We start from the raw sequence: 27019 nt of genomic DNA on the forward strand, positions 1-27019 counted from the left end.
AAAGTACCCTTTAAGATAGGATAACCTTATTTTTCTAGAGTTACTGAGAGGGTAATGTTACTGGGTTATCTCATTAATTTGTTCTGCATCAAAGTGGGAGAGATGGGATTTCCATCCATGAGAAACTTGAAGGTTTGAATTAAAATTTGAAATTCGTGTAGGTTTTTAATCTGTGCTTTGTATGAATTCTTATCTCAATAACTGTCTCTTCTACTGTCATAAACAGTATTTTACACTTTGATCATAACGTAGCCTTACGCTCTGGGATTTCATCATCTCATGGCATATACAGCCTTCTCCCCTAACCGAGAGCACGGTGTGCTAGTTAGCAGCTGCCGCAGCGCTCTTCCATACAGAGTCGACACACTGCACCGCCCTGCTCATCCCTCCTCAGTGCCTGCCCTGCCGCTGTCGCCATGTTACCTGTGTTTATCCCCGGCCTTGAGAAGCAGGAGCTCTGCCCCGCGCGGGGCTGAGGGAGAGGCGGCCGCGCTCCCGCCCCGCCGGGCGCCGCCGGAAGGGCGGGCGGAAGGGGCGGGCACGGTGCGGCTGACAAGATGGTGGTCACCAGGCGGGCGGTGGCGAGGCGCAGGGAGCAGGAGGCGCGGGCCGGGGGAGGCAGCGGCAGCCCCTCCACGCAAGAGCCCGCCAACGCGGCGGAGGTGAGGGGAGTGGGGAGCGCGGGGCAAGCCGGACGCCACCCGCCGCGTGGGATGGCGGCGCTGTGACCGCCATTTTCCTGGACGCATGCGGCCTCGTTACGGCGGCCTCGGTGTCCGCAGCGGGCGGGTGGGTGAGCCCGCCGGCACCGTGGGGCCCGATGGTGGCGGCTGCGTAGCTCCCGGGCTGGCCCTGCCGCCGTCTTCTACTGTTGGGGCTTGTAGCCGTTGTAGGTTGTTAGGCCGTTTAACGTTGCGAGTTAAATCTCAGGGTATGGGTTTTTTTGAGGGGTTGCCTTTTTTTTTTTCGTTTTGCACTGCTGTTATTTTATCTTTTTTGTGTGGCTTTTCCACTACACGTACAAACACCATCGCATAGATGGTGATTTCTTAGGTGGCATGATATATGTTGATGCAGTATTGCTCTGTGTTTCGGGAAGATCCTGCTGTTGTGGAGTGTTAGTTCTTTCGAAAAATTTGAATTGCTTGTCAGGTAATGTACAGGCATCGTTAAAGCAGCACATTATACCTAGCGTTGCAGTTGTCGTGAGGCCAGTCTGTTCCTAAAACTGCTAAAATTGGTTATGAAAACCATTTTGAGGCACATTCTGCCAGTTGCTAGGTTTCAGGGGTTTACAGTTGAGTAAATCTTTGAATGTTTCTAAACATCACTTTTGTATTTGCTCCCATGACAGCTCGCCAAACCTTTCAGAATGAGAAGATACTTGTTTATATTAACGGATGTGTGCATTTCTTCTCCTGTCCTTGTCCTTAACCAAAAGACAGTAGACAAACAGATAAGCAAGGGATGGTTTGTTAACACTTTTTCCACATAGAAAGGGCTACACAGAGACATGTCATATGTTGTGAGCTTGAGTAGATTTGCTTAAAAAGATTTTTTGTAATTTGTATAGCATTCTTTTTATGGGGTTATTTTATCTGTCAATAGCACACTTTTTTTTACTCCTTTTGTAGATGGCATCTACTGAAATTAGTACTCCTGTGTCTATGAGGATGACTAGAAGAAGAACTAAATCCATTTGTAGGCCAGAGGTAATGGAGGAATCTCAGTGTGAAGAGGTGGAACATGGAGAAACAAAGTCAGATGTGAGTGATAGCTTAGAGATGCAAATTACTAGAAATGAGAACACAACTGTTCATTCAACAAAATCAGTTGCTGAACCACAAGCTGATGGGGATGTGTCAGAAACAGAATCAAACTGCTCTGCTGTGTCTGGTCTTCAGACACCTTTGTTTGTAAGAGTAACAAGAAGACGACAGATTGTAATTCCTTATCAACCAGATTCTCCTGCCAAAAAAAGACGTGACAAGACAGCTTTTCTAAATAAGTTAAGCAGAATTCCAGATGAAGATGATGTCTCTGAAGCTGAGTCTTGTTCCTCTTCTGTTTCTGGTGTCCAGATGCCTAATGTTACCAGAACTACAAGAAGCAGGCAAAGCAAAAAGAAATTGCAACCAGATAGAGTTCGTGAAGCCCAGAGCAAAGATATTTCTGATGCAGAGTCATGCTGCTTAAGGTCTCGGATGGAACTGTCCATCACTACCCAACGAATTACTAGGAGTATGCACATTAAATCACAAGCAGAAAATTCTAAGAAGACTGAGAAAGGAAACAGAATTGTTTCAGAAGATGAGAATTTAATTGAGGACACTGTTAAATCTGAGCCAGTAATAATTTCTGATTCTACACCTGCTGCAGAACTTGCCTCTGACGTGGAAGATGCTTCCTCTGTCACTGAGGATAATAAAGAACCCAGTTCACCTAAAAGCCAGCATTCTTCCAAATCTGCCAATACAACTCAGAGTGAAGATGTGAAAGAAGAATTTTTAAATTATGGGACACCCAGCAGTCTTAAAAAAATGAGACAAAGTGACACTGCATCGCCTGGGAAAAAAGCAATAAAAAATACACAAACTGTTGGAGTAGATGATTCAGAGGAAGTATGTAGCCAAATACAAGAAAAACACAGTAAAATACTTGTCAGGGAGGGGAAATTGGAGTGTATGGATCTTTTTTTGACCAATTGCATGAGTCCCATACAATTTTTAGAATCCCAAGGGCAAATAACACCAAATGAAAGTAAAACAATTCCAGAATGCAAAAGAGCAGATGCTGCAGCAGATGTACAGCAGTCTTTCACCCATGCTGATAAATTAAGAAAACATGAGCAAGCTAGTGCAGTGAGCAGCCCACAAAAGGACATAGCTATGGCGCAAGGAACTGAGAGTGTTGGTAGATGCAGGATGCGTGAATTCGGTGTCAACAGTGGTAAATACCAAACAGGAGAATATGCTGAATCTGTATCCCACAGCAGTGAAAGATCAAGCAGTGGAAAAGATTCTGTTGCATTATTTCTGAGCAAAGATGAAAGTGATGAATCTGAAAATGGTTATGTGGCAGATAGAGATATAGTTGAAGAGACTCTCTGTTATGAAGAGGCAGGTGAGAGAACTCCTTCCCTTAACAAATCTTTAAAAAACAGTTCACTGCATGCTGAAGGGCTTTTTGTAATTGATACTGAGCCTGGCATGAGTTCCAGCCAAAAGTATTATCTAGATCAGGTAGACCAAGATAGTGATGCTGAAAGTAAGCATGAAGGAAGTGAAAAAGGTGAATCCTCAGATCTGGAAGAGGCTGAAGAGGAACTGATAGATGAAGATGAGAAAGATGAAGATGATGATTTGTTGAAAAATAAGATTGACGTGTAAGTATATTCCTGGGAGTAACTAAAGAATTTGCTTTTCATTCAAGCATATTCATAGAATATGTACATTAAGTGCTAAATGATGTGGAAGAAATGAGGGAGTAGTCTTATCATGTAAGTCACATTGATGTGGAAAGTGGGGTTGCACAGATTATAAAATACAGATATAGTCCATAAATTCAGGGTGGGTTGCTATTTTTTTTTTTCAGGCTTGTATATAGCAGAACAGAACTCTGAAATATTTAGGCATCTGGAGGCCTTGTATGTGTTCACCTTAAAAAACAAAATGTGAAACTGGGTTTAACTGGTCATGCTGACTTAATTCCTTCAGGTCACGGTTTTATTCAATTGATTGTTTAGTTCAGATATAACAAAAACACCAGTAAATTCCTTCCACATTGGTTAATTAGGTCATGCTTTTTAATCCTAAACAGTCGCATATACTTCTATGTTTTCAGTCCTTGTTGTGCTGTGGGATGGTGACACTTCAGGTGAAATTAGCCCAGCATAGAATAATTTAGGTTGGATGGGACCTCTTGAGGTCTTATAGTCCAACTCCTGCTAAAATCCCTTTATATGCTTCATATCTTTAAAGCATAATACTCGGTTCAGGTTCAGTAAATAAGTGTTAATCTTCTAAAGCCTTCAGGTAGGCCAGAATTCTTAGCCAAGCATTCAATGTAAAGGCATTATTAAAAGATTTTCACAGTTTAATAGAAAGTTGTAAAGGGCTTGTGTTGATAAGCATTCAAGCTACAATCAATATCTGTTGTACCTTTTTCGCTATTACCATATTTTTCCATAATATTTTATAGCTTGTAAGCATCCTTGTCATCAAAAACCTTTTGAGTCAGCTAACCTACATTGTTTGCAGACACATTCCTTTGGCTGCTTGAATGAAGCAATGAAAAAAATGTGAAACATACCAGCTTTGAAATGTTTAATAACTTTATTCATAGTGCTGTTATATAGACAAGGACTTAAACATTCCTACGATGAATTCTAGCTTCTTCATGCTTTTAACTAAGAGCTAACGGTATTTTTACCACCCATGTGTTTGTGCTTTTGTAGGGTTTTTTCTCTTTAGCTAGCAAGCTTCTCAATGTATGAGAGGAGGATGCTGTTGATGAATTTTTTTGGCAAGGTTAAGCAAATTAAGAATTCAGTTTTATAGAAGGTAGTAATATCTTAAGACAAGAATACAGCATTGGAGTTAATATGAAAGATTCGTGGAAGTGATTCCACAGGTATTGTTCTCTAAACTCATGTTGTATAACAGTATTTTTCCCCCTTCTCATCTTCAGTCACCTCTAAATCATGTATTTCTTCTAGATACCAAGACACAAAATCATTGCGGAACCAAGCCTTGGTGGGAAGAATAAGAAAAATATTTTTTCTGTTTATCTCTCTCAGAGGATAGTAGAAGGTTTAGCTGCATGCTTGTTACAATATTCTAATCATTAACTGTTTCTCTTCTAGTTTACATCTTTCCAGCAGCATAGACCCTGGTTTGAATATGAAGAAGCTTGGAGGTTTATATATTAGTTTTGATGCAAAAAAACAGAAGCCTACATCGAGTGTAATTAAACAACCGAAGGAGAAAAAGAAGGACCAGGTAATGTGTTTACAATTATGCAGTTACCTGTGACTGTTGTAACAAAAAAATGTTAGCTTAATAAGGTTGGTTTACTTGTTTTTAAAGAAGTATCCCATTTTATGGTTTGCTGAGAACTTCCATACTTTTTGGCTAACATGTGGTTGTAATGGTAAGAATTTAAATATATGTGACACTTCAGAAACTGAAAAGCATTGCAAATGCAAGAATTTTTTAAAATAAAATTGATTATGCCTGCAGTTTTGCCTAGTAGTACACGAGTTGATGGTCTGCTAGCAAGATACTTACAGAATCATAGAATCATTAAGGTTAGAAAAGAACTTTACAATTATGGAGTCCAACCGTTAACACTGCCAAGTCCATCACTAAACCATGTCCCTGTGTGCCACAGCAAGAATGAATTTCAGTAAATAAAGGTCTATACGCTCCCTAATATGGAATTGGCAGTTCTATTTCAAAAGCATCCTTTGAGGTAAAGGGAATGTGTTTGTTGAGACTGTTGTCTTAGGTTCATCCATGACAGCCCTCTTTATTCTAGAGCATTTGCTATCTCTTCTTCCAGAGCTAGCCAGCTGCTTTCTGTTGTTGGCCAGGGTTCTGTTTTAAAGATCCCTATGACTTTTGTTGTGGATCAAAGAAGCTCAAGTGTTGTATTATAATGCTTGCTTAGGTTCGGCATGATTCCTTTAGGTTCTATAAATACGGTGAAGGATTAAAGTTTGTTATCAGTGAGATGACTGTCTAACATTAAAAAAATTCTTACAGCTCTTGCAGAAGAGTGTAATAACTCCAGATTTTGAAAAAAAGGAATGTGTCCCACCCTTCAGGGAATCACTTCATCAGCTAAAGAAGCAGCGCAGGGTAAGTGAGGAGCTGATAATGCCTCAAATATTTAACAAAACAAGCCTTGGTACAAAGCCCCATGCTGGGACTGTGTGCGTATACACGCCTCGCTGGAAGTGGGATGATGAACTGCCATTTCATGTCTTCCTTCAGCCATCCTGTGAAAAGCCGTCCTTTTAGTCACCAGGACAGTGAAGTGAAAGATAATGTGCTCAGATGGTACAAATCTGTCATTATTGCAGTGCTGATGACCTTGCTATAAGGGTCATAAAATACACTTTTTAAAGGTACAGAGTTATGTTCTAAACGCTTTATCCATCTTCTGGAGGGGTGAGTTCACTGCTCTAACCCTCTCCTAGTTGCTGAATGCAAATTTATTATTCTTGGTATTGCATCCTAGGCAGAGCGAGAGAAAACAACAGGTGACGGTTGGTTTGGTATGAAAGCCCCAGAAATCACAAGTGAATTGAAAAATGATCTTAAAGTTTTGAAGATGAGAGCTTCGTTGGACCCTAAGCATTTTTATAAGAAGAATGATAGAGATGGTCTACCCAAGTACTTCCAGGTAAGGAAGCAGCAGAAGGTGGCATTGTACAGCTGAAGTTTTGAACAGCTATTCTTATTCCCTGCCTATTTTGTAGGCAGCCTCTGTGTTTATTTAATTTCATAGCTTAAGAATTAAAGTATTTTGATTACTTGGCTGCAGTTTAGAACTGCTTAACTCTACACTGCATATGTGTGTATGCTGTGGTTTTTAAATTTTGGCTGATCTCATAGTACTGAACAAACATCTGACTTTATCCTGAACCCTCAGTGGACTAGCTTTTCGCTGCTTTTTTAAAGTATTAGCCTTTTTTAACAAGTATATAGAAAATAATTAGTATTTATTTTCTTACTAGCTATTATAGTTTGAATGGAGACAGCTAGCCAGAATTTCTGCTGCTGTAGCTCTCAGCTTGGAAATGGTTTCCATAAAGAAAATAATTACTGCAGAAACTATAGAAATAGGCTTCCATCTCCTTATGCCTGTTTGAATAGTTAACATGCTTGAGGAAATTGTTTCCATTTCTCAAAATACTACCACTTCACTCCAGAGAGTGGCTCTTGTATGTTTTGAAGTTTCTGGGCATAGAAAAACTTAGGCGGATGTGTTCCACATAATGAGATCTGCGCAGGTCTGTTTTTCACTACATCAAACGTACTCTCTATATCTCCACTGTTAACCTGAATCATCAGAACTGCTAACATGCCATTTGGAAAAAATGTGATGCAATCCAGGATGAAGCCCTTGTATTTGGAGCCGGATTAACTGCTGCGTAGCCATATAGCAAAACCGCCACAATGGTAGAGATAGGAAGGAGTTAAGATGGTCATAAGGGTTTAATTTGCCTCCTTTGGAAAATTTTCAGGAGTTAAGAACTGGACTTCTTTTATGAATACAAGTGTTGATGCAGCAGTCCAATTTTGAAAATTGTACAATCTTAAAGCTTGGGCCCTCATCTGTGCACTAAACAATGAGACAAAAAGTGACTGCATGCAAAACATTGCTTAATTCTTTTGACATTTTGTACTTTCTTAAGATACCATTCTGATCTTCTCTGTAGGTGTCTTTAAACTTGTTACTGAGGATTTAAAAAAGGGCAAAATAATCATCATCTTGCTGTACAGTAAGAATGTTTTCATTTCTGTTCTCTAGGTTGGAACTGTGGTTGATTCTCCTATAGACTTCTACCATAGTCGAATCCCTAAGAAACAAAGGAAGAGAACAATTGTTGAAGAGCTGCTTGCAGATTCTGAGTTTAGAAGGTATTTAAAAATGGTTTTGCAATTCTAACATCTTATGTAAGAGAGGGGTATTTTTAACTATATAGTTTTTTTGTTGTTTTTATTCAGCTTATATGGTATTTTTTTATACTTCAAAGAAAACTTTTTTTAGTCTGTTTTAGCACTTCAGCAGCACTGACATTGAGAAGGTCTAAGGGACAGGTGATAATTAGACAGAGGCAGCATATTTTTATCATGTCTGTAAAAGGGTTTTATCCAACTCATCGCCAGTGTCATCGCTATTGGCAGTCACTCTTAAAATGATGTTGGTGTTGAAGAGATAAGTCAGCCTTATTCTGGTTCACTTCTAAAATAAGTGTTTACACAGGCTTACACTAGAAACCAAGAGCTCCGAATGAGTGATTTATGCCTATGCATGCACTCTTTTTTGTTGTTTAAAGACTTGATTACATTTTCTTGTCATAATTGATAGAAAAGTGATAGCTGTAATTCTATGAAAGTTGATATGACTTCATTTTATAAGCATGTTGGTCTGCCACGTGTCATAGGAATCAAAATTGTGCTAGAAGTCTTACTTGAAGGATATGACTGGATTAATTAATGTTTGCCTAACCTACAATTTCTGGAGTAGATCCCTTAGTTGATACATTTTTGATACTGGTTATTACATAATGTTAATCTGCACTTCTTTTGTCACATAATGAGATGTTTTCTTGGAAGTAGTACCTGATTTGGGATTATAACATTAATGTCAGGCTTGTACATCAATTATTAATGTTGGGAAGGCAAGTTAGTATAGCTATTTCTTAACTAGTTTTCTGGCTTGACTTGATTTGTAAGGTATTTATTAGAAGCCATTTTTAACAATTAATGTATTTGAAATTTGATCAGTTAATTTATGTGCAGGTAATTAAGGGCTTTAAGCAGATAACTTTAGCATTAGTGCAGATACTTGCCAGGTTTCAGTCTTGCCATTAAATGCAGTGTGCAACGATCTGTTGTAATTGGTATAGGTACATAAGAATCTGTATTAGAGGAGCTAGCAACTCATGTTCAGTAAGACTGTCCTGTTCATTGTTTAGTGTTTAATCTCGTCTCAACTTACTCAGTCTTGAGTAGAGTAAGGTTGATTGAGTTTGCTGAGAGGGCAGTATAAAAATGGGTATAATTTGTCCATAGTATTGTCGAAATTGATGAATCTTGCTACTATAAGCAGTAGCAGTGTTTTAGCAAACTGTCCAAAATGTGATTGTGTATGCAATGAAGAACACCCTTGTTATGCCAAAATTAGTAATTCTTCAATCAAATTTACTTCCAAAACAAATTTACCTGCATTTATCATTAATCCAAGTATTGATTCCTTTTACCTACGCATAAGTGTACAAAACTAAAGAAATCTGACTCAGAAAACATGAGAGAATGCAGTTTGGCAAATTATATCTGTGGAGTACTTTCCCTGTTATCCTTTCCTGAACTTTGGTTTACCATGCTTAAAAGTAAATTATCTATTTTGTTCAGATATAATAAAAAGAAGTATCAGGAGATCATGAGTGAAAAAGCAGCTTTTGCAGCAGGGAAGAGGAATCGGAAGAAGAAGAAGTTTCGCAATTAAGACTTGAAGAAAAATAACAAGCTGGAACAACTTATTTGTTATAAAACTTCTTACAGAATGCTTTGGTTGTGGTGTTTTTTTCTTTTTTTAAGATTGCAGGTCATGTGCAAATTAAGGTTTAAGGAATTTCTTGCAGTGAGAATTTGGTAGGGAGCTTTATCAAATTATCAGGTATCTAAATTTAAATTAATTTAGATTTAAACATTAAATTAACTTTTATTTAAATTAATGTTTACTTAAAAAGATAATTACATGAAAGCATATTGTTGAATCTGAGCACAAAATACAACTTCATGGACTGTGGTCTTTTCAGGCTTCAGTCTTTACATCAATGAATTAGTAAATTCAGTTTCAAGTTATGCGTGTAATTCACCTTGGCAGCCATTATGTGCCAGAACAGTTTTTTTCCATGACTTGTCAGAGGTGCTTCTGGACAATTCTGTAATAGAAGGTATTGAGAAATAGTTTGGTTGTGAAGTGTTTATTTCAACACTGACCGTAACAGGATTGAGAATGTCCTGGAATTCAGCATCTGCACATACATGTATTTCTATTATACTATAAATAATACATACATATATAAACAATAAGTAATTATAAACAAATAGTAAGGAATATATACATTACATAGTGTTTAATAAATAATGCAAATGTGTGTTACTTATATAAAATGTTAACATTCAGTCATATGTTGCTTTTATTGATTTTTACCATTTGATAATTGTCTAATGATTTTTTTGAAAATACCTTGACAATGGGGTCCATTACCTAGGATGTGGTGTGCAGATTGTGGTCTGGTAGCTGACTTGGAATAGTTCTTCAGGTGAATGAATAGAGTGAGTTTGGAAGGCCTCTGCTCTGTTGCAGAACCAGAGATGGCATCAGTTCAGTTCCCCTTCAGTGATGGTTCATAACCTTTTGTGACTGTGAGAACATTTGTGGTGTTTGTTTGGTGTTTGATGACCTGGTTATTATATTGGTGTTACAGTCAGTGTAACTCAGTTACTGCCCTTAGGTAGCAGAAAAGACAGGTGACAGAAGAAATGAAACTGTCACTACATTCTCTTAGGTGGATTGGGTAAGAAAGAAGTGATTATCAGAGGACCAGGGATGTTGATTGTTTTATTATGATAAGAACCTTGAATTTTAAAGGTTGCAGATTTTACACAAGAAGTATGCTCTTGACCAATGTTTAACCATGAAAGTTCTACTACTGAGAATTAGTTGTTTTTTTAAGGATTGGCTATTTGTGCTAGAAATAGCTACAATGAGAGCGTCATGGTGTATATATATTGATCACCAACTGAAGTTTGAAAGAAATTTTCCCCTGATCTTTTGGGGTTTTTTATATTCTTCTGAAGTTGACCATAATGTTTTGCTACCAGAGACAGACGGGAATCTAGATTCCTTAAAAAGTTTTGACTGCCTGGAGATGAATGGTGTGCAAAGTCAAGTGAATTAATTGGGAAGTATCAAACATGCAAGTAGAACCACCTGTCCTCAAGTTTCAGCTAACACGCAGATGCTATTCTAATAGAATTATATGTATGCTAATATCTTGATTCTCTGTAAATGATAAAAAAGCCAATAAAAAAACCTATGGTGTCTTGTATTCTGGATGAGACATGGAGGCACAAAAAATTAATACTGAACACTGAGGAAAGAAAACAGGGCACCACGGTAGTTGTCATTCTGTTGCATCCTGGGATGTTCAAGTGCCACTTTCAAAAACCAGTGTACAACTCGGACAGACCTTAAAAGAGTAATGCAAGCTTTGGTGTTACACAGCAAGCAACAACTCTCGCTGTTGCTCAAACTGCTCAGTAGCTAGTTACAGGAGTTACTTGATATACAACATAGCTAGTGAGGGATTTGTTTTATATTCTATATCCTTTCCCTTCCTTTGATTTTTCTATTGTTTTCTGGTTTGCCATGCACTGTGCCCAGTAAGTGTCCATGTTCTGTGTGAGCAAGAGGTGAGATGTACTGGGCGGTGTTTGCTGGGCTGCAGGGTAGGACTTGCAGGTTGTGTTTCCCAGCTTGCCAGTCAACTATTGCCTGAGCTTGTGCTTCAGCCTCTTTTAGTTAAGGCACTAGTGAGTGTACCAGGTTCCATAAAAGTGTAAACAGGCAGTATTTTGGACTCCGCTACCTTTCAATTAAATTTGATGGAAACTATAATAAGCTTTAAGTTGCTGGGGAGGGTAAAAACAAAATGCACCATGTGATTGCATAAGCTTACTAAATTTGTCTGAAAATACTCAAATACATCAAAATACTTCAAAAAATTATTTATAAAATACCAGCATCATTTGTGAAACCTTGCCTATAAATTGCAAGTAGTATTTTATTTTAATGGCTGTCAGAAATATTTGTGTTAATTTGTAATTCTGCTTTTACTGACATAAACCATTATTAACAAGAAATTTCCTGGCTATTAAAAGGCAGGAGGTACCATGGTGGATATTTTTAATATAAATGCACCTATTGCAGTTTTGGATGTCACTGGAATGTTTTGTACGGACAATAGTAATTCCTTTCTCCTGTTTCTTATGCTCCCCTTGGTTTTGCAGGTATTCATTTTTCTTCTTGCCCTTGGGGCAGTGGTTGTGCAGCCCAGTAAGTTCAGAGTCCATCTCCTAGATGTTGCAATCAAAAGACTATAATGAAAAGGGAATAAGTGGCTGAGGTGTTGCTGGTGTGATGCCGCTAGTAGGCACGGCTAGTTTAGGAACAGAAGTAAAATACTTCTTGGTTTTCTCTGTCATGCTCTCTCATTGTTCGCATGTCTTCCTTTTTCCTTCTTCGGGGGTCTTCAGTCTTCTCTCTGCAGTCAACTTAGTCTCCTTAAAACTGAAGGTGTCTTCCTATCATTGCTATTTTCCATGTGTTACAGCTATTTTTGATCTCTTTAAGAAGTCCTGTCTTTATCACAGAAGCCTACCTAGGTAAGTCTTGCTGAGACTTGGAATCCTGCCGTAGCGCAGGTTGGAAGAGCCCATGAGAGCTTGTCCCACCCAGTCTCCTGCTCGAAGCGGAGTTAGCCCAGGTTGCTTAGGGCTTTACACAATCAGGTCTCGAAAACCTACAAGCATGGAGACTGCACATCTCCCGGAGCCCCACTGCTTGACTCCTCACAGCAAAATGTTCTTCATATCCAGTCAGATATAAGAGGATTATTGTTGATTATTAGACTGCCTCTTTCCTTCCCATTGTTTTAATTACTCCATAAGATTGAAACAAGCAGCATCCACCCAATTTATATTGCTTGCTATAATTTTTGATTTTTTTTCTCCTGATTCTCGTAATACATTCTGAAATACTGTAAGTGTCTGTGCAGCATTTTCCTCAAAACCCTCTTCATACAAATATTTTGTGGAATTGTGTCCCTGTACTTTTCCACTCGGGTTCATGTTTGAATCTGTTACACAGCCGGTACTGCAGGAGAGCTGTTGCCGTGCTTACCTCTAGGAAATGCCCTGCTCCTTGAACCTGGACTTTTGTCTTTTGGACTGTAGCCCTTAGTTAACTTCTGCATTTTGAGAGTATTGATTATGTAAATATTGCTTGCAACATATGCAAATGTGTATGTAAAAGCCTCTGCCTTCAGATTTCTTTCACTTGGAACTAAGTAAATTTTATGAAGCTATCCTTAAGTATAAAAAGTAGAAAGGGAAATAGTATTTGGACTGAAATGCATCACTGGAAGTGACTGAACAAGGAGGAACATTTTTGTCTTCTGTCATTTGACTTAGTTGCTTTTTATGGGGCTAATGTAGAGAGGTCTTGCTTTTGCTATTTCTCGGCAAATTCTGAGAAAGTTTGATGTTTCTGTAACGGGCTATATATATATTATAGCTAGATGGTATTCTTGAGTGGGTTACAGTGCTGCAAAACAGTGATAGTTAATGTTCCTGATGGTGTGTTTCATTTCAATTATGTGGATTTTTCCTTTATTGCTTTTAAATAAACATCATTACAGTTGGAAAAAGAGGTTGTAGTCACATGTGCAGGATTAAAAATAATTTATCAAAAACCCCACAAATTGAATAATTAATCAGAATAATTTATAATTTATTCAGTCCTGAGCAAAATCAAGGTTTGTTTAGTGCTGCTACTGTTCTGTGTTTTACCACCCAATTTTTTTAATATGATAGCTGTTACGAAATTGGCTCTTCATCTTCTATCTACAGGTATGTGTAAGTTAGGAAGAAAAGATGGTATTATTTCAAGCGCTCAGTGCTTCAGTTTAGTCCACTGCATTTTGATGGCCGTGTTTTGTTGCTTGCAAATAACCAGAAATGTGTCGTGGACCATCACCGAAGTGCGCGCCCCCGGGCAGGACACCGTCTTGTTTTCAAGTGGATTTACTTCCCGAAGCCTGCCCTAGAAGCCTGACGCCGCAGGTAGGCGGGTTTGCAGGTACTGGCAGATTTCACAGCGCTGCAGGGCTTTGCTTGGTGCACGTATTTCCTGTAGGCGTTGGTGTATGCTTGCTTTTGCGTGTATCCTTCAAAAGCCGGTCGCGTGCGGGAGCGCACAACAGGCTGTCGGGCGGCGGCCCGGCGCAGGGATGCGGCGGCCGCCGCGCGCGCCCCGGCCGTTACTGCCCGCGCGCACCGGCGCTCCTTCGCCGCGCGCGGAGGGCGGTCGTTGCCTGAGGGCAGGCGGTGCGACAGGGAGGAGGAGAGGTCCTCTCCCGCGGGCGCCCATCCTCGGCCCTCCACCTTTCTCGTTGGCGGCGAAGCACTTTAACGTCGCTGGCGCCCAGCGGAGATAACGTGGTTCGCTGCCACTCTCGATGGAGGCTGGTGCCGTTGTCTCCGCCCGCTCCCAGCCTTCCCCACCCTCCGTCAGGCACTCCGGGAGGCGGGTGCGGAGAGCTTCGCTGCCGGGAGCCGGCCGCCGGGAAGCGCTAGGTCCGTCGGCAGGATTGCTCCCGCGGTGAGGTGAGTGACGGGAGAGTCGGGTAAACAGATGTCCGCCAAAAGGGGCCGGTTGGCGGGGGCGGAGGGGCCTGAGGGCAGCAAGAAAAAGGGAAGATGCGACTCCGCCGGGACTCGAACCCGGAACCTTTGAATCCCTTCATCCTCTAGAAGTCCAATGCGCTATCCATTGCGCCACGGAGCCACCTGTTGGATTCTTTGCACACCGCCCAGAGAGCCTGCGCGCGACGCTCCCCGGCTTGCACTTGGCGCCCGCGGGTCTGTGGGGGGCCGGGCCGCGGAGGTACCGTCAGTGGGTCGCGGGTTAGCGCCGTTTCACGCGTTAGCGGTGCGTACCTCACCTTTCTTTTCCTTTTCCTTTTTCTTTCTTTTTACCTTTTTTGGTTTTTTTTTAACAGTATGAATAGTTTTAGTCTTAAAAGCCGCTGTATAAACGAGTCTCGAAGCATCCTTTACGTGTCGCTTGAGCACTGCCCGCGGGCAGGTCCCGGGTGGGGCCCACAGCTCGCTGTTAAGCGCTCGCCATAGGGCTACCTCAATATTTCTTGTGAACGAGTGACTTTTCTTAAGTTCGTCAGTAATCAATGTAAAATATTTGTTGTCATTCCACTTGGGCGTTTTCAATATTAATCCTTATGTTTGGGGAATATAATTATATTCAACAACTGCTTTATATTGGGGAACCGTTCCTCCAAACGTCCATAAATTTGCATAAGGAAGTGTTTATAGGATTGAGTCTTTTTACACAGATGAAGGTGATACATTGATGAATTAGATCAAATTATTTTGCTTTAACAGACAGGAGCATTTCTCATATTGCAGTTATTTATAATGTGCTTTTAATAGCACTCCACTTCCGGAGTAAACATGAACTTTTCAGACAAAAAGAAAACCCCACCTTTCAGTCATAGTATCAAGGATATGGAAACTACACTGGGTCAGTTCTGAAGTTGGTTGTAACCAGATTATTTTAACAATGGTGATTTCCAGCATTGTAGGTTTTTGGGGACAGTCTAAACATGGGGGTTTTGTTTGTGGTTTTGCGGTTTTTTTTCTTAAACAATAACATCTGAATTAAAGGAACCTAGAAAACTGTGGTTATGTTTACTGGGCATCTCATGCACTGCAGCATTTTGCTGGCTCTCCAGTGCCGTATGAGGCAAAAAAAATACTGTGTGGGAATCTGAAAGACAAGGCATAGCTTACTGGTAAAAATGTGTCCATGCAATCTCTGCTAGGCACTGCAGCAGCTTATTGTGAGTCAACAGGTAGAGAAATAGGATGTGGGAACCACACCCGGAAATTAGTGACTGAGAATATTTTGAAGACATTAAAAAAAACCCTTGTAAATGGAAAAAACAAAAAAAAAAGAAAATAAATTAAGGAAATAATATTCTATTATGTGACAATATTTTCAATGTGGGTGAAAACACTACAGTATACTTGGATCACTGTTCCAAATACTGTGAACTCCTATTACTAAATCCATTAAAGGGAGCAATGACTGAACTATATCTGTTCTAAAATCACAGTAAAATGCCCAGTGAATTCAGTAAGACAAGATTTTCCTTGAAAGCTGTATTATGGTTTGAAACAAGTCTTTGGTGTTAGTTTTTTAAATCAAGAGTAGGCATATTAGAAACCCTAAAAGACAAGAGTATGAGGTTATCCTTTCTTTCACCCTCCTCAAAACTGAATTCTAAGCCCAGGAGAAGCTGATGGCTTTCTGCTTTGGGGGTGACTCCCTGGCTCGGCTCTCCCATAGCCACCCTGCTGGGCCCGGGAGGGGGGTATGGGGGTGCCAGGCACCAGGTTGCACTGGGGACTCTGGTGAGTGAGCTGGGGCCAGAGCAGGCAGGGCTGGAAGGAGACCTGCTCTGTAGTGCTGTGGCCTTGGTTGCATAGTAAAACGGTTTTGTGAGAATCTTGTGTTTCATTTAATAATAATTTAAAAGTATTTGTATCTATAAGAGTGGAGAAAAATGTGAAAATAAGCGCACCCTAAAATCTGAGGAACCAGGAAGCTAATCAAATCAATGTAAAATAAACTGATTAGGATACACAATCCACTAGCCATTGCATCAAGGGCTGAGATACCGCGTGTAATGAATAACCAAGGTGACTCAGGTAACGAAAGCACACTGGTAGTACGCCCCGTGATTCCCATGAAGTCAGCTAGTGAGCTATCGCACATGAGCTGGCTGATTATTAAATAGCTTCTGCAATGCTGCCCGGAAACTGGGGGGTACACTGGAAGGGTTCAGTAGTTACAGCAAGCACCATATAGGAGGTATACCTCCCAAGGTAACAGACTCTTGTTGAGCCAGCGTAAACACAGACCAAGAATCACTAAATGTAGTGATTACAAGGTTCAGAGTAGGTCTGAATTTACAAGCTCTGGCTCGATACAGTGTTGTCCCAACAGTGCCATTATGGACAGAACTCTTCATAATGCTCCTGTTAAAGGAATGCAGAGCGTGGAAAGCTTAATTCGAGTCCTCAAGGCCCTATACTGCATAAAAGAAACAGAACTTTTGTTGTTAAGAATTGAGTTGATCTTCAGAATAACAAGCTTAAATTTATGTTTGTGTAACTGAAATCACTTGTAAGTAACTAAGAGTCACCATAAACCTCTTGTGGGTTGTGAATACCTGGGCACATTTATTGTGGGCTGAAGTGAGTGTCAGTACCTCAGCAATGTGATTTGGTAACATGGTACCTTTGGACAGCACAGCACTAAATGACTGCAGATAGTGAAGAACCAGAGTTTGCTGTGAGAAGACTAGTTCTGAAGGTGTATGAGTGAAGAATCCTGACATTCATGTGATTGTTATTTGCTCTCATATTTTCGTCTTGGTTAGTTGGTTTACACAGGTAGGTAAAGGTTGGTGATTGGCTCCATTCATGCAGGAGGACTGACTGAGGAAGTGTTCAGGAAACTTCCAGAGAGACTTCAAATTATTCAAGCCAGTCTCCTTTTTTATTCTGTAAATGTAGTCCTTGGACAGCAGATGGAGCTGCTGCGTGAGAAACGGGACAGCTCAGCTCATAAACTAAAGAAATGTGGTATGTTAGGGAAAAACGACAGATCAAATTAACCTTTGCTGGTGCCTGGACCTGGATCGGTCCTTTGGACTTTCCCTTTTCTGGGGCCGGCTGATGTCCACTTCTGTTGCAAGCTGACTTTCATTGTAGCTTCTCTTCAACTTTGTGCTGTGTTTCAGGGAGTAGAAGTTTCTTGGAGTACAGTTGTACTGGTTTTAGTTACCGGCACTTTGAAATTTTTCAATAAACTCAGCTAGATGCCATTTTGCTAATTTTAAATAGGAGGAACTGAGGGAGGAATACTTGACCCAAGACAGGAAGTGCATCGATGGCAGGACAAAAATAGCACTGTCCTATAGCATTCTTCCATTGATTAAAGAAAATATCTAGAAATTAATTACGAAATTGAAGTGTTCTTTGAGAGACTTTTTACTACTTGGGTTTCAGCATTAATTTCTATCATTATGAAAAAAAGAGTGCTACATACTGTATATCCAATTAATTTTTGTAAGGTTTGAGCTTTGGTGAATTCATTAAAAAGGCAATTTCCAAGTTTACAAAGCTTCCACAGGTATTTGTTGGGAGTACCATCATCTTCCTCTAAGAACCTTTCTAGTAAATATACTTCTAAAACCTTCTTTTGGAATAAGTGCAAAATTAATTTTCATCATTCATATTTACAGTTTTATTATGTAAGTAGGTACCACACACTTCTTATTAATTTCTTATTAAATTATTCTTTATTTCTATGGTATTATTATTTTATTTCTATAGTTACTGTTATATTTTCTTTAGAAAGCAAAGTACATAAAGCCAGGTGTCTACAGTAACTTTGGTTTTTTTCCCCATGTTTTTCCTGCTTCCTGAATATGTACATTTGAAGGCCATTCACTGCAATAGTACAGACTGATGGTCAAAGGAACACTTTTAATAAATGCAGATTATTGTAGTCATGGTCAGGAGTGCTTTCTTCCTATCACAGAAGGATGAAAATCATGACTACAAGGTACTTTTCGTCCTTAACTCCCACTGATGTCGTTTGTGACATTGCCATTGACTGTTTTCACTGAAAAGAATTGGAGCATTAGCACCTTGCAGGAGGTCGATTTCAGTAATCACACCTAGAGATTTAAATTTTTTTCTGGAGGATTGAAGTGGCAAATGCTTGACAAACATTTACTTCAAGAGTGCTCCGTATTAGTGCCAAACCTATGCAGTCATGTGGAATCTCTCTGAGCACTGCAACAGGACATTTGGAGAAGTCCCAGGTGGTGCCTTTTGCCAGAAGTGGAATACATCTGACTCCAGAGAGATGGGAGTCTGTTTCAAGACAATTTCAGCATTTTCTGTGGTTAATTGTTTTTTCATCAGAGGGTATCATATTTTGTTTCAGAAATGCCTGAATTGTGTCAAACATCCCACAAAAATATCCAAAGTGATGCCTCCCTTTCACTATGTACAACTATTCTTTAAAAGCCCCCTTTTTTGTTATTCTTAAAATCACATTTTATGAGTATTTTTCATAATTTTATGCTTGTTTTCTAGTGGGAGTTTGCTTTGCAGAATTACTTCTTGGCTTGGTTGCTGGCCCTTTTCTACTTTGAAATTTTCTCTCTGTGTTCTATAGCTTAACACAGTAAGAATTAGCTACTAGCATCTTTTCAGTGATGCTATATATAGTTCTCTATTTCACTCATCTTGTATTCCACTGCCTTTCAAAAGCATAACGTTTTGTGCATTTCTGTTGCCAAAGGAGATTCTGTCTATGTTCTGAAAAGAATGAGATCTTTTGCTTTTTATTAACATTTCAGGTTTGATAATAAGCCCAAGTTTCTAATTTCTCAAACTTTCTCTCATGCAGCTCTTTTCAGTGTCCTGTTGTATACTTTCCTCAAGTTGTATTCTGTGCAAAGTACTCATCTGTGATGCATTTTGAATTAATTTTCTTAACTACAACTACCCTTGATCTTTGGCCTCCCTATGTTGGGATTTCTGTTTGTCATGCAGCTTTCCATTTCTGTTTTGTTTAGTTCCACTTTGTTTTGGGGCGGTGGTGTGGTGAAGTCCTGGGCACATGATTTCTTTCACCTTATTTTTCTGTAAGCATTTGTTCTTCTTCATCTTAAGGTTGTCTCTTTGGTATTATGAAATTTTGTCTAGTATCTTTTTATGTTATTTGTAATTTTCAGAGCAAAGTGATAAGCAACATCTATTTTTGTCTCAAGTTAACCCTCGGATTTATGGAGTATACACCTCAGTTTACCATAAGTGACAAAGCAGTCTTAAAGGCTACATCCTTAAGTTAATAATTATCAAAGACAAAGTTGACGGTGCAAAGTTTTGTTCTTGCCTGCGTTTTGAAATCTAGGTGTAACCATCTGGGCTTTTTTTTTTTAAATTAACATCAAGCCAACAAGTATTTACAAAATTGAGTTGTTCCTTTAAAGCTTTTCAGATGACACTATAGCTCAGCTCCTCCTATGCCGTTCAGAAGAAAAAGTATGTATCTGTGGTCTAGTGATTTAATCCTGAACTCCTGAATTCGTATTCCAGCCATGCAACTACCACGCTGTGTGACTGGCAGTCTGCTCCATTTTCCCTTCTGTAAAGTATAGACAGCAGATGCTTTCTTATTGCACGTTATTGTGCAAGTTAGTCATCTTCAAGGTATCTGCAAAATATTTAGATGAAAATTCCTCTGGAAGTGCCTTATTATTATGTACCTTATTTTGTTTGTCACTTTCCGTATGTCAAACCTGAATGGCAGAAGATACCTAATAGAATCTACCCAAATGGCTTAGCTGCTTTTCAAGAAGTTTCCCTTCTCCCTTGTACGGGATTATTAAGTGTTACTGGGTGATGGAGTTCTCATTCAGTTGCTTCCTCCGCTCAGTTACTTGGTTCTTCATTTTGTAAGAATGAAGCAGTTGTATTGTCCAGATAAACTTGAGACACGATAAAGACTATGCTGCCTCTGCCAGGGTTTACGTAGAAAACAAATAAGAGAAAACCAATGGCAAGTATACAAATTTGGTCTCAGGACTTCCAAAATAGAGCGCAGTGGGACATGTTTCTCTAGCATACATTTAGTACTTCGAGATTATTAATATATAAATTTTGCTTATCATCAAGTATGCAGACTCATAGCAAGAATTTGAATGAATCTGAAACAATGTAAAAAAAAAAAAAAATCCTTATGTTCTCCCACACTGTTTAAATGTAGTATTTGCTTTCTCTCCTCAACCACATGCTCCGGGAATGATACGCAGTGTTTAAGCAGTGGCACAGTGCAGTCATCTGGTTCAGTGTAGATAACAGGAAAGTTAAGTAAAAATTAAGTAAGTAAGTAAAAGTACATAAGTAAGTAAAAACATTGGTTTAACTTCTTTCTTTCTTTTATTTGAATCATTCTGAATCTGAGCTAACAAAACCAAGCCAGTGGGGTTATTTCAAGGCTATATCAATGTTAGTAAGAGTATAATTTGGCCTGGAGTGCCTTGCTTTTTGTAACGGATGGAGTTGGCACGATGCTCACTTTCACAGAGAAAATGTAGGTGATTTTTGCCAACCTTTCCTTTGGAGATGTCCCTGGTTAATAAATCCATTTTTAAAGTGTTGTCATTACCTTTCTTTCAGGGAAAGTGCTTTTAATCTACATTGATTGGGACCTCCTCTGAATAGCAGTAGGGAGAGAAATGGCTGCAAGCTCTTGTTTCTTTAATGAGGGATACTTTAATACTATGAGGTTTATTTATCTTTTTAGATTTCCCGGCGTGTGGCACTATTACTGTGTGGACTACTTTTCTTGACAGCTAAAAGTTATTTTGGGGTCAGAGTATCCCCAGAGTATCATCAACTGTTCAGATCATCACAGGGTAGTAAGCGTGTCCCTAAGGTTGGTTGTGTGTAGTCAGTGCCATTTCTGGAAAGAGCTTGCCAAGCATGTTCTAAAAGGATGAAAAGCTTTTATCCTTGATTAAATTTTGCTTTTCACTCAGTTATGAATATGAGTGACTGACTCAGCATACCATGAATGCTGACTCAATCTAATTGCAGAAACAATACTATTTAAAAATTGAGTCCTTTTGTCAGTGTTTTAATTATAAATATTACACAGGCTGGGAGTCTAGCCCAGAATTATATGTACATTGTTCTCCTCCCTCCCCCAACAAGTTTTTACTCGATCTGTTTCAAATGTATGTTGATTTTACCGTGCTGGAAAGTTTCAGAAAAATTATCCCTCTGTGGATTTTCAGAACCAGCAAATGTGGATTGTATTTCAAAGGTTTATTTGTAAATTTGCTTTATCTACTTAAATATTCACTTAATGGAACTGTATCACAATTTATTAATTTGATTTTTTTTGTAGCTAAAGTCAGTGTGCAATATGAGGTAATGGGTGCCAGGAATTCTCAAATTCTAACCCTGTATCTGTCTTGGCCTTGCAGCATGGCCTGGCAAGCCTTCATATTTTCTTGTAGGTAAAGTGAGGGTGTTCTGCAGAATTTTAGCTCCGTGGTATTTCTATGCAATTGACAGGGTCTTCAGTCAGTACCCATAGCCTTCTGACTCTATGCTGACATTCTTCATCTTTCTTACTTTTTACTCCCATTTGGCAAGTGTGAGGGGACCTGACCCTGCACAGGCACAGTTGTGCAGAGAAGATGCTCAGCAGCTCATGGGTCACATACACACAGTGGACGGGGGAGATGACAAAGCACCTGTACGACAAAGGAGTTATCTGTGGATACTCCAGCTCCTTAAAACCGAAAGATGTGGTTAACGGGACATCACTACTGTCTTAGGCCTCTTGCATCCCTGCATGCCGTCTGCCAAGTGGGAAACAAAGCTCATCCCATCTTACAGGATTTATAGAAACTTCAGATTTACTTCTTGTGTAAATGAGCATTCTTGTTTATACAGGTAGAAATCTGAAATTATTTTTATAGTAAGCAGTCAGAAAAGACTTAAGATTTTTTTTGTGATATAATTGATACTAGAGTGTAGATCAGAGATGCACAGGAGTAGATTGAATCTTGTGTCATAGGGACAGACAGAGTCCCTAGAGGTTATGCATAGGCTAGATATGGATGTGATGAATGGTGTGAAGTGGAAGTGGGTCTGTGGTCAGTGTAATGACAGGGTGATACTTTGATGAAAAGGAATGGTATACTTTTTTGATACTTTGCAAGTAGAGGAAATGGGAACAAAGGAGTTTCCGATTCACAAGTGGGTGATGTGCACCATATAGGTTAACTCTGAAATATAATTTTCAGGTTTTATAAATTATTATCCACAACACTGTTAAAAATTCCTATTTAGAATTTACAATTGCATTACAGCCAGCTATTTTCTCGATGGATTAGGAAAAATGTTCACATATTGGATGAAATGTGTTTAATATATGCTTTTTTCAAAATTAACATAACCTTTTTCATGTCTTTGTTTTAAAAATAAGTGGAGATTATTTGCTATGTGGGTTATCGGTAACAATAGGCAGATGGGGAAGCTGGGATTTTGATTCCGTTTGGGTTGCAGTCTGCTGTAAATTCTTCTCTGATGAAAATGAGAGGAAATTCATTTTAACAGAATTAAATTAAAGGCTGCCAGCCAAATGCTTAGTTCTAGTAGTTGCCGTGACCTGAATATAAAGAACACAAGTAGCTCTTCATGTGAAAAGGGCATACCTTTCTTTTCCCCTTTATTTCCCGAATAATTGATTATGAAATCTTATGTAAATATACATTTTCATGAGTAAAAAATCTTGTCAATTTTCTATCACATCTCTAGTTTGTAGAGCCAAGAGTGTGCAATGATCAAACATTCTGCAACAACAGCTTTTATCACACTAAGGAATACTATATTAAATGTAAAAATCCCCAAAGAAGAGTGAAATCCAAACAGATTCCCTCCCCACCCCTGAAACCCTCAGCTATCCTCTTTAGGTCTATGTGCGAAGCATTAAGAAGAAAAAAAAAAAAAAAAGTTGCATGGTGAATACTGATAGAATGGATCTGGTTTTGCTGGGAAAATTAGAAACTTCTGTATCCTTCCAATAGCATTATGTTAATCAAGGTAGTTGTGCTCACTGTTTCTTGGAAGGTTCCCAAAATCTTTTACCTGGTACCCTAACCCCATACATGACACACAACATATGACATGAGTCTTTTGAGATCTAGCATAAACAAATGTGATGTTGAGTGACCGTATGGCAGCAATTAATTTTCTCATATAGAATAATTCTATATTATTCATTGGAATAGAATAATATAGTTATATATAGAAAATAATATAATATAGAATTCTATAGAATATTATAGGATATATAGAATATGGAATATTATAATATAGAATTCTATATTATTCTATAGAATAATAGAATTATTCTATAATTCTTTAGAAAATTAAGAGCTGTACCAAAATTGATGGCATTACTCAGACGGACTATTCAAGGAGTGTCTATGTCTAGTGCTTCTCTGTGAACATGGGGTGGACATGGTGGCCACCTTGTGGGAGGTGGGCTCTGGCTAAGGAGCTGACTGAGGAAAAGGGGCTGTGAGAGGAGGTGAGCAGGCTTTGTACCATCAGGGAAGAAAGAAGAGAACAACAGGAAATCAGTCCCAAGATGGAGGGGGCTGCTATTTCTGGGAACAGAAGAGAAGGCTCCTCTGCCTGCAGAGCTGCAATCACAGAGCAAGTGCAGTGCCCTGGGAAGAGCTAAGGATAAAAAAAGACCCATCAGGGGGAGGCATCAGAGCCAGCTGAGCCTGAACCAGAAATCAACAAGAAGAGTAAAAGACAGCTGATAGGTATTGGAGATTCTCATCTGTAAGGAATGGGAGCACCCATCTGCTACCATGATGGGATGTTTTGGGATGTTTGCTGAGTGCTGGGGCTTGGATCCAGGATACTGTAGAGAGACTGTCAAGGCTTGTCTGGTCCTTAGACTTTTGCCCCTTGCTGCACATCTGCATCATAATCTAAAGAGAAGTGATGACTTCGGATCAGTGACAAGGTGTCCTTATAATGGGGGAGGATCTCTCTCTTCCTCTGTGAAAGCTGCACTGCTGGGGGCCTATCTTAGGTGTCTGTACATAAATGCTTGCAGTATGGGAAGCAAACGGAAGGAATTGGAAGTTTGTGCACAGTTGGAAAACTGAGATGTCATTGTGATTATGATCATTAGAAATAGCATAGCAGTTACCTGGAATGTATACTTTGATTGTGACTTTCTTAGTAATTTCTAGCCTTTTAAAATTCAATTTAATGATATCAAATGATTTTGTAAAACAAGAATTCCAGTTGTAGGTAGACTGACTCATGGTTAAGTGACTTGGTCACATATATGTGCCAGTCACTAGCAGAGCTGGGACAGCTCCAAGTTGCCTGCCTGGAGTTCTATTCTATCCTTCCTTGTCTTATTTTCCATTGATAAAATTGTATAATGAAGGTGATTATATAATGTAGTTTGACTAACATTTTCTGAACTGCAGATCTGCCAAATTTATTGCATATACAATAGACTATACTCATTATTTGAGGCACATTTACCATCTTGTACTGGCCAACTTGAAATCTGGCTAAATTGTATTACAGTTGCAAGACTTAATTTAACATTTATTGAAGATAATAGATGTATCTGAGAAAAGTGAAAACAGCGAAGTTCCCCATACACCAACTAAATTAAAATTTGCTCTCAAGAACCTTCGTTGGGATGACTACATAAATAGGCAGCTACATTGTATACTCGTATATTATAGTATAAAATAGTATAGTTTGATCAGTGCTTCAAGACTGACAGAGGTACAAAAAAAGCTTTGTATCTGTAAACACAGTAAATTTGTTTTGGAAGTCATTTAGTGTATTGTATGAGTGAATGCCATGTTGCAATTTTGCAGTTAGCTTAAAGGCAGAACATCAAACTCAAATTCTGCACTTCCGTAATCTAGCAGTAAATTTTTTTTCTCTGTTTTAACAGCCATAGTGGAAGAATGTTGAACTAGCAAGTGATTTTTATACCTAAACCTTGCTTAATCGTTGTTCCATATTCTTTCTTCCAATTCTTGTCCTAGTCATTGAAGTTAATGCAACTTACCACCCTGCAGAAGTTACAGTATGAAGAAACAAAAAGCTGCGCATCAAAGGCTCTTCTGTGCAGACACAAAGGCTTCTTTGTGATGAGTGTGCAGAGTTAGCTCTGCCTCTCTAAATCAGCAGTGAACGAAAGAAGGGGCAGGGGAGAAACATAAAGACCTATGGAGAAAGAGAGCAATGTTGATGGTGCTAATAAAGCTTTGATAGGGGGTTGGCTTTGGTTTGAGATTGTTCTTTCAGGGTCTTCACTCCTGTAGTGTACAATGGGGTTGGTGTGAGTGTGCAGCTAGTCCCCAGTAGAAAATTATGAAGTCAATCCCCAACAGCCTGTACTATTTTGCTTCTTCGTAAAATCAGAAATTTTGATTTTTTTGCAATCTCTGTGCTGGCAGAGCTTGTGTGACATGACATACATCCAGCATGGGAATTTACACTTGCAAGCCATATGTAGCTCAACTTCAATATACTTACATAACGATAAAATCATTAGTTTTCAACTCATGATTTTAACATTCCCAACATCATGCCTCTCTTTCTTGGCGTGATACCTAAAAGCAATCTGGTGACCTGTTGTTTTGCACCAGGAGATACGGCTTTGTTATGGTCCTAATAAGGAAGACACTCAGACTGTAAAGTATTGCTTAAAATGCCATTTATTGGAGCTAACACTCTAAAGAAAAAGGATAGTATAGATAAGTTTATGTCCTTCCAGATGCTGAGTTGTGTGGTATTCGAACAGGTCTCAAATCAAAGCCCAGCACACTGGGTGGATCCTTTCCGTGGACAGATTGTGTGATGTTTTGGTCTTTTGAGCTCTTACAGGATTTTCTTAAAACAATTCTAGTTCTCATTTTTACCATTAAACAGAAAGCCATTTCACTTGAGAACTGTTTGCTGCACTTTTACGTAAAGGCAAGGACACACAGGTGATGTAATCGCCAGTACCGAGTGGGAGCTGCCTGCAGGTTCCTCTGCTACAGCTAAACAGCTGGCTAAGTTTATCCTGCAGCCAAGGGAAGAGTGCTGCACAGCACAGGTCTGACAGCCAAGCTGGTCACGCAGCGCAGCACTGGCCTGCGCCTGTTATGTGGATCACTAACTCCTCAATCCAGTGGTCTTCTCATTAGGATCAATACACCTGTGGTTGAAGAAAAAATCACTTGTATAAATAATTGCAACGTGATGCAATTATACATCTAGGTTTTGAGAGCATAAATGTTTTCAGGGCAGATATACAAGCCTAGGTGAGTGGGGAATGATCCTAACTGAAACTTCTAAGGGGCTTCCATAATCAGATAATACTAATACGTAATAAAATATAATGTGATGCCTGGAGTAGTTAAATTATCTCTCCCTATTAATCTATTGAGCTCCGGACTTGGACTGGTGGAGGGTGTTTTGAACTACTGTATAGTTTCAGATTGATGTAAACACGTCAATTTTGTTCTTGTTTGATGGCTTTTTGTGGGTTTTTTAAAAGTTTTTCTTCCAGTTTATAAGTAAATTTTTTTTGAAGCAATTTTTTGTAAGAAATATTTTTTAAGCAATAGCCTGCAAAACTCTCAGCTGAAAGTAGGAACTTCTGTATTTCATAACAGCTCATTGGCAAATAGTTGGCATGATTTTCACCTAGTAGAAAAGTAATAATAATTAAAAATAAGGTGTGAAAAAGTTCACTCAACACAGTATACAGC

The 27019-nt window shown here is 39.2% G+C and overlaps 2 protein-coding genes across 2 annotated transcripts in view; both read left to right on the forward strand.

Annotated features, from left to right (window-relative positions):
* The first annotated feature begins 446 nt into the window (after window positions 1-446).
* On the forward strand, window positions 447-9259 carry DNTTIP2 (deoxynucleotidyltransferase terminal interacting protein 2). The gene is made up of 7 exons (XM_082003232.1): window positions 447-662; window positions 1635-3385; window positions 4865-5000; window positions 5766-5861; window positions 6244-6408; window positions 7540-7649; window positions 9147-9259. Exons 1-7 carry the CDS (start codon window positions 558-560, stop codon window positions 9238-9240), a joined length of 2457 nt encoding a protein of 818 aa, XP_081859358.1. The 5' UTR covers window positions 447-557; the 3' UTR covers window positions 9241-9259.
* Window positions 9260-14041: 4782 nt separating this feature from the next.
* Window positions 14042-27019, forward strand: part of BCAR3 (BCAR3 adaptor protein, NSP family member) — a gene marked incomplete at both ends in the record, with an annotated part of 112711 nt that continues 99733 nt past the window's right edge. The window contains 3 exon segments of the mRNA XM_082002757.1: window positions 14042-14184; window positions 14337-14489; window positions 14585-14677. Of these exon segments, the coding sequence (XP_081858883.1) occupies window positions 14042-14184; window positions 14337-14489; window positions 14585-14677 (389 nt within the window).

Source organism: Phaethon aethereus (assembly GCF_964289735.1).
Source record: "Phaethon aethereus genome assembly, chromosome: 8".
NCBI lineage: Eukaryota > Metazoa > Chordata > Aves > Phaethontiformes > Phaethontidae > Phaethon > Phaethon aethereus.